Genomic DNA, 8,285 nt, shown 5'->3' with positions numbered 1-8,285 from the left:
CAAAATTGGCTTTTCAACCTTTTTACTTTTGACATTCAGCCACCTCCCCGGGCTCTGGTCCTCGCCCCCGCCCCGCCCCTCCCTGGCCCTCGCTCCGGGCGCCCCGAGCGCCCCGAGAGCCCTTCCCCCGGATGCGCCCCCAGCCAGGACCACCTATCACAGCGCGGCGCCTCCGCGCGGGGTCGCCTCCTTAGGGCAGGATGCTCTCCGCCCGCCCACACCTCCGAGGGCGGAGAGGGGGTGGAGGGTCGTGGAGCTGCCTCTGCGGAAGGAGTGGCTGCTCTTTGGCCACCCTTCAGCGACCCTCTGCCTCTCCCCTAACGCTGCAGTGCAGCGTCTGGTCCTCGACGCCCTCGGCCGGGTGGTGTGGGGTGGAAACTTTACTTCTCTCTGGGAGACACTTGTCTTTGCTTAGGGACAAACAGACGCTTAGGCCGGAGGTGTGCGAAGCAAGGCCTCTACCCTCATCTTGTTGCTGGAGAGACGGCTTCGGCGGGGCTGCGGTGACACCCGCGCTCCTGTGGCCCACCCAGCCTCCCTGTAGAGGCGCGTGCTACTTCACCATCTCGGGGCTGCCCCTTAGGCCTGGCCTATGGGGATGGGAACTGGGCACAGAGTGGGGCGTCTCAGGGTCCCGCCGTGTAGCCACCTCAGGGTGCTACTTTGCTGGAGGAGCACTGGGGAGCATCAAGCCACAGGATCCTTGCTCTCGGGCCTCGGGCGCAGGGCTGAAGGTCTCCGGCACCCACTGGTGCCCACCTGTTAGCGGCCTTCGTCTTTCTCACCTGGACCCTCGGCCTTTGCCACTCCCCTGTGGCCCACGAAGGAAGGTGGTCGACCTTGGCGTGCCCACGAACCCTTCCCAGACGCCAGCGCCCTCGCTTTTGTCCTCCATACGGTTTTCTAAATCGCCTTATCTGCAGACTATATCTTTATACTAATGCATACTTAATTGGTCCGTCTTGACTGTCCATATAAAACAATTTAATTAGAGTGCTTTCTTGCTTTGGAGAGCAAAGAAAAAAAAATCTGCCCAATGCTTATTGTAGTTAGCACCAATACAGGCAGAAAATGTAGCACAAGTTTTTGGTTGAAAGAGCACCTCTGTGCCCATTGAAGGGCGTTGATCCGAAAAGACAGAAAGGACAAGTAAAATCGATTTGAAGCGACCCTCTCTGTCCCTTTCACACCATTCAGAAACTCCATTCCTTCTAAGACAAAGCCCAGCGCCTTGGGAATTTTTAGGGAAAAGAGGACTCCAGTCCCAGAAGCCTAGAGCACTGTTTTAAAAATCCTCAATATTCCACTTTAAACCTGCCCTGGGCGCTGTGCCCCCCGAAAGGCGGATTTCACAAGTGCCCCCTCTGAAGAGCCAGGCAGACTGACTGGCAGGCCCCATCCTCTGCCTGCTTGGCCTTACAGCAGCCTGGGCCAGCCTTTAGGGTTAGTATAGCCCTCACCTTTGACCCTCAGGACTGGAGTGACTGCCAGGGCTACAACTCTGGCCAAAGTTAAAAGAAAACAACAACAAAATCGCTCTTAAATCGAGGGAAGCCAGTTGTGGTTCAGCTGCCTGAGCCACCCTTCTCAATAGTCACCTCTATCCCCAACTTTTTCCCCCTTCCACTTGTGCAAGGAATTGCGCTGGCCATCTCTGAAGGGGTGAGTTTCCGGTGTCAGATAGGTTTCTTAAATTGCTGGGTCTAATTGGCCCCCCATTAAGAATCCCAAATGCCAGCTTATGCTAGTGACACCCAGGCTGGGGAAGACAACATAGATCAGACCTGGCAGAACAGGGAAGAGGAAGAGGAGGGGTGAGAGGCTCCACTGTGATCACCTTTGCCTGCCCTGAACCTGGCCTGCCTGTTCCACCATCCCTCGACCTTCGGCTCAGGTTGATGGAGGCGGGGCAAAAGGGAGGGGGCACCCCTGAGTTACACAAGTGGCCTCCTTCCTCTCACAGAACGAGTTCACTGCCTCCCTAGAGCAAACTCACCATCCATCCACTCAGTGGAACTGATGAGACAAACCACAAGGAAAAACTTCTCCAGCCCATATTTATGGTATTAATGAATAGTTTAAAAAAGATTTACACTTCTTATGATCAATATTCTGAGTTATTTCCCTCAAAGTATATAATTACAGTGTCTTCAGAGTTTTCATCATTGTTTGAGGTGGCAAAACCATTTGTAATTTTCATTAGCCAGTAAACATGTAATTAACATTCAGCACTGTGTTTAACTTAATTCCTGTTTAAGACAAGGACAAGAAGCAGCCGAAGAGTGTTAGTTCCATTTGTCAAGTCTGACATACATCTTACCATAACAGTTTCCTAAAATAAAAGATCCGTGTTTCCCCATTATTCTTCTCTTAAAACAAAACAAAAAATACATTAGTTAAAACTGCATTGAACTGGGAGAAGCAGCATAATTTATTTTCAGGTTTTTTGCTAGTTGTTGGATTTCTGCTTTCTTTATTCTTTTGGAGGGGGAGTGACAAAGGCAGGGGTGAATTAAGCATTCATTTTAGGAAGACACGAAATGGGGAATCCCTCCCCCCAAAAGACATAGATTTCTTGTTCAGGAAAGTTCTAGAATGGGCACCAGAAAAGGGAGGGAGGCACTTATCCACAGGGGAGAGGGGAAAAATCACTTGGGAGACTTGAGATAAAAGTACAAAATGAGGATTTCAATAGATTCCTAGAAAAATGTTGCCTTCCTGTTTCAAGTTCTATCCTTGATCCAGGGTAAGAGGAGCTTGTCTGCCAGTCTGCGAGGCTGCTGCTTCCCCCCCCCCTCCCACCTCTGTTATTTCCCAACTTGCTTTAGGATTAGCCTCCATCCCTCTCGACCCCAAACAGTGGAATTTGGCTGTGTCTCGGGTCCTCTTGCTTTGCAATATTGGCTGTGGTTGTTGGCGGTTTTCTGCTGAGCCTGAGCCGATTGCTGCAGCCTCCGACTAAACTCATTAAGTTGGGAGATTTTTTCAATTGGACGGGTGTTTTTAAAGTCTCGTCTTTCCAGCCCCAAACAAGGTGTAACAACGCACTCTTCCTTCTAAGGAATGAGATGCGAGACAAGGATCACTCCAGACATCTCCTACCTACGGTTTGGGTTTTTTTTCTTAAAGGCGAGGCTTGCATTCCTCAGCAGCTATGTACAAAGCTCCCTGAAACCTTGTCTCTCTAAAGTTAGTGTGCAGGGCTTTCCCAGGCTGAGAGCAAACGCCTAATACATGGGGAAGCACTTCCTGGAGGTGGACGGTCTCTCCCTTCACCTTTCCTCTTTTTCCCTGCAGGCTAGTGCCTACTTTTTATCAGTTTGCACAATCGCTTAGATAAACACCGAGGAGGAGATTCTCTTTAATTATCAAAGACACATCTTTTCAGGGGGCCAACAAAGCATTTATTTCACCCGCCAAACTAAAGGAGAGTTATTCCAGTTTAGAAGGAAGATGCAAGCGGTTTGGGATCTTGAACAAGGAAAATATGGTTTTGGTATGTTTACTTACAGTATTTTTTTTTCCTCTTTCTCTCCTCTCTCACTTTTCTCCTTGTGCTGTGTGGGGTTGGGGATGACTTGGGGGCTTTGCAGATAATCGGTTTGTTAATGTGTTGAAATGCCTAAGACTGTGGTTTAAGGGGCTTGGGGAAGGGGCAACAGAGTCAATTCAGTGCATTGCCATATTTTATTACATGTGTGTGGTAGGAGAGGTGGTAGAGGGAAAAGGAGGGGGGGAATACAATTGCAAAGCTGCCAAAATGTGATTAAACCTAAGCATAAAGGCTGCCGTGCCTCCCATCTCCTCGTCCTGTCTCCTCAAACTCATTTCCTTCCATAGAGCAACTGAAAACCGGTCCTCTAAGCCTGGTTTTCCAAGCGGAGCTGCTAGGCTCGCGCTGAGTATGAGAATTTACTGTTCGATTTGCCTCCGCGCTTCATTTTGCAACCTTGTGCATCTGACAGCCAGGCAGGCAGGCAGGCAGGGAGAGAGGCAGGCGAGGCTTGCCCGGCGCCCTCGGCCGCGGTTCGGAAAGGGAGCGCTCGGCTAAGCTAGGAGGAGGATCGCGACAAGAAGGGTACTCACCGTCGGGCAGGGTGGTGGAGCTGGCGTGCGGATTTCAGGCCAACGTTTACCTTTTTGCTGTCTACTGCAACCGCGCCGGGCTGCCTTTAAGAAGCAATTGTGTGCTCCGTCCGAAACGTTCAAGGAACGGTTCCTCATTTTTAAAAAGCCAGCGAGAGAGACGACAGAGACAGAGAGAAAGAAAAAAAGAGGAGGGGGTGAGAGGGACGCACATAAACCCAGTTCAAAAAAAAAAAAAAAAAATCATCACCTCTTCACCAGTGACTGGGGTTGCGCAGAGACGGCGAGATCTGAGTACAGTCCAAGCAAGCCAGAGCCAATTAATTTTAAATCCTGAGGAATTATTCAGATTAAAATGTACAGAAGTTTCATTCTCCTAGGTCTACGTGTGCCCAAAGTCGTTTCCCTTTAAGAGCTCCTTTTCTTTTAAAGTTGAATTTTAGGCAGCGAGGAGTCTTACACTAGGGGGCAGACAGATACTGTACTTGCTCCAATCTTAAGCAATTTTTTCCCTCCCGGCATATGCTCTGATTTAGCACTGTAAATTTTTCAGAGGACCCAACTCTGACAGCCCCTGGTGATTTTCAAAGTACCACAAGCCAGTGGTTAAAAATTGCATTGACTTGGAAGTTCAGAGGGGCACAATGGAAGCCCCTTTCCCTATTCATGGAGCTCCAGCGTGGTGGAAGAGAAAAACACACACGGACTAGATTGAGGGAGAGGAGGAATTCAATGAATCCTGGTGGACGGAACTGGTTTCTACCGAATTCAGAGTTAAGCTCAGCATGTCCTGGGGTCTGTGTTCACGTTGTGATTTAATCTGTAAAGAATCACAGACCATCCGGCCACTTTTTGCAAAAAATAAAAAAAAAAAAAATAAATCATATTCCTGGTTACTTTTTTTTTTAAGATTAAGACAATACCCCCCCTTCACCAGCCAAATTAAGGCTTGCCATTCCACTCATTAAAATAAATTTACATCTACAATAAAAGACTGGGTTGGATTTAAAAGAAAAACAATAAGCAGATATACAGTGATATTTATCTTTCAGTCTGAGAGCTTCTTAATCTTAAAGTTAGAGGAATTGAACATAGCTGAAGAAGACATTTTAAAATATTTTTCTCTGTTTTTCTTCTGCCCAGTCAGTTCTCCTGCCTTTCCTTGCATAGATAAAATTGACTTCAGCTTTTACAGTGATGTTTATCCCCCTCTAGGCAGCATTTCCATAAGTGAGGGAGTCCTAAAACACGGGGAAATGTTTCTGAATTTGAGGCAGCCCTGTGGTCTTGCACCTAGAAGTCTTTAACTCTATAGAAAAGACAGTTGGGAAATAGTTCCCATGCAATCAATGGCCTTGGCATTTCAACAATCTCTTGAAAAATTTTAAAATGGATGTTGTTCCTCAAAATCGTCCCTTCACAAGTGTGCAAAAGGTGATATTTGCTACGAACATCTCTGCACGCAAGAGGCAAGGTTAAGCTTTCCCTATAATCAATTCTTCTTCATTAAAGTGAGATGGGAATACCCCTTAGGTTTGCCTCTCTGATCCCCGGCCTCAGTATAGCTGAACTTGTCCCCAATCTCCTGACATCTGTAGCCCTAGGAAAGCCCTAGAATCCCAGAAGTTGAAAAGGGGAGAAAAAACCAAAACCCTCTTGGAGATGATTTCTTTTCCATTCTTCTGTTCTCTTTAGAAAGAAGTTATACTGTGTCTCTAATCAACCTGAAATTTTCAGCCTGGCTTCACTCTGTGGCAGTCTTATAGCAAGTCAGGTTTATGAAAGTTCAGTGCCTATTATAGGCTATTATTTCTTAAAACACTCAAGTCCAGCACCTGCAGCTTTAATGAAATGTATGATTTTGGTAGAGAAAGAGAGGGCTAGGAGGGCTGCAGTGATGAAGTTTAAAGAGGCTTTTTTTTTTCCCTTTCCTTAAGAACTAACCCCTATCTGCCCACTTAGCCTTTACTTTGTGTTCTGCCTATCTGTGTAAAAGGAAGTCAATGTAGACTGCAAGCTGCACGTGTCAATTATCTATGTGGTCTGTTTTTAAATACCTTTATCCAGTCAATTTTTGGAGCTGCTAAGTACATTTTTCTGCAGTCGTCAATCCACTCCTTATAGCGTTCCTATTTTTCCTGTGGAGCTCAGCATCTTTTGTGTAAAATATTACAATTGTTCATAAACCTTGTTGGCTTATGGGTTTACAGGTTTTCTCAGTGCAAAGTGTCCTTGATCGAAACACAATTCTCTTGTCTAAATGTGGAATAACTATAACCCACTAACTGGTTATAATCAAACAACAAGGTTACTGCAATGAAATACAGCATTGTGGGGAGGGGCTGCTCTCCACGTTTGATGTTTAAATCCAGCACCCTGGAATTCAAAGACACGGCCGTATCAGTGATGCTAGCATACTGAAAAGAATGGGCTAAGCTATGAAGTTGTTCTTTTTGCAATGGCTCTCGAGGGCAAATATGGCTGTGTGTGTTTCTGTGAGTTGTACAGGTATTATTTCCACGTTGGGGCCGAGTCCCTGGGTGTGTTTTAGTGACTATATGAATGCTCAAAAGGAACTTGAAGAACAATGAAGTCTGTGCTCAACTGTCCTATGACCCAGACGCACAGCTTCAGAAGTCTTTGTCTATGTACATAGACAAATGTGCATCTGATACATGTGTGTCTACACGTCTGCACAGAGGGTGTGCGGAAGGAGACCCAGTGAATGCCTCCACCTGTCCATCAACGGGCGGCATGGTCTTTTCCCTCTTATCAGGACAGGGTGTGTGGCAGGACCTTGACTTGCAAGTGAGCTCAAACCAACGAGAGAGGATAAAGTTGAGGAAAATTTATTTTAATTGCGTCATGACAATGAGATGAAATCTACTTCTGCTTCTCAGCATCAGAGATGCTTGATTCGAGCAATTAAAATGTCAGGCCCCAAACCTAGGAAATGTTAACCCTACAAGGAAATGCTAGACATCTAACGGCCCTTCTCGACATAAAATAAATACATAAAAATGACCACTCCAACCGAGCAAGTGTTCAGAGTTGATTAAGAGGAGGGCTTCCAATCACCCGGATTTGGCCAAATCTTTCGCTTGGAAAATGCCTGAAAGCTCGGCTCGAGGCACCTTCTCACTTCCCCACCCTACCCTCTGCAAAGAAACCGGGGAACTTTTCTCTTTCTTTGGCTTTGTGGGCTCCGAGACGCGCCCGGAGTCCCCGGGCGGGCGGAGCGCGAGCGGCGCCGGGTTCTGCGGTAGCGCCAAGTTGCGAGAGGCGAAGTCCTCGGTTCCCTCCGAGCCTCTCGCGGAGCCTTTAAGAGGCGTTGTGTGTGCGCGCCGCGCTCGTCTCCCCGCCGGGGCGGAAACCTCGGGTGCAGGGCGCGGGGAGAACCGGGGGCCGCGCTCCCGGGGCCGGCGCGGGCCCATCCCCCGCTCTGCGGCCGGGGCGGTGCAGACACCCGGTCCCCGCCCCCCTTCCGCGCCCCGCGCGCCCCGCGCGGCGATCGCAACGCCGCTCGCGCTAGGACCCGGCTACTCCCGCGGTCGCCATGGCGGGGCCGCCGCGCTCCGGCCAATGACGGCGAGGGGGCGGCGCGCGCGCGCCTGGCCAGGCCAACCCCGGCTGCTGCCTTATAAGGCGCGCCGTCGCCATGGCAACGTGCGCTAAGTTGCAGCAGTCGTGTCAAAGTTCACTATATAGAGAGCTCAGTGAGCTGATCGCGGAGAAGCCACTTCTGCCAGCCCTGGCGCCTATAAATCGCATTCCCTCCCGCGCCCCCCTTTTTAGCATATTTGATCACTTTGATTCTCTGTTCTTTTCTCTCCGCGGTGTGTGTGTGCGTGCGCGCGTGTGTGTTTTCTTCTCCTCCTCCTCCTCTCTCCGAGTTGCCTCCTTTCTCCGGGTGCTGTGCTGCCTTTTTTCCCCCTCTTTCATTCTTCCTCTCCATCTTTCTCTCCCCCCTCTGCGCACGGAGGATGTGCTTCTAGGTGGTGATCTGCCCTCCTTTCTCTCTTTTATCATTTCTCCCCCGCCGCCGGCGAGTTGACTCTTTCCCTATGTGTGTGAGGCGGCGGCGGCAGCAGCAGAAGCAGCGGCTCCGGCGGCGACAGCAGCGACTTCACCGGCGGCGGCGGCGCTAGACGCGGCGGCTCCGGGCCCAACCCGGCGGCTTCAGCGGCGGCTCCGGCGGC

General features: G+C 49.5%; 1 protein-coding gene across 1 annotated transcript in view; it reads left to right on the top strand.

Annotated features, from left to right (window-relative positions):
- Nucleotides 1–2,884: 2,884 nt before the first annotated feature.
- Nr2f2 (nuclear receptor subfamily 2 group F member 2) overlaps nt 2,885–8,285 on the top strand; it is a 13,587-nt gene continuing 8,186 nt past the window's right edge. The window contains exon 1 of the mRNA XM_004623266.3: nt 2,885–3,496. Coding sequence (XP_004623323.1) covers nt 3,454–3,496 — 43 coding nt within the window. The 5' untranslated portion in view covers nt 2,885–3,453. The remainder of the gene's footprint in view (nt 3,497–8,285) is intronic.

This window comes from Octodon degus, unplaced genomic scaffold (genome assembly GCF_000260255.1).
Source record: "Octodon degus isolate 3935 unplaced genomic scaffold, OctDeg1.0 scaffold00002, whole genome shotgun sequence".
In the NCBI taxonomy this organism is placed as follows: domain Eukaryota; kingdom Metazoa; phylum Chordata; class Mammalia; order Rodentia; family Octodontidae; genus Octodon; species Octodon degus.
The sequence above is the reverse complement of the archived record's forward strand: the minus strand, read 5'-3'. Positions and strand labels throughout refer to the sequence as shown.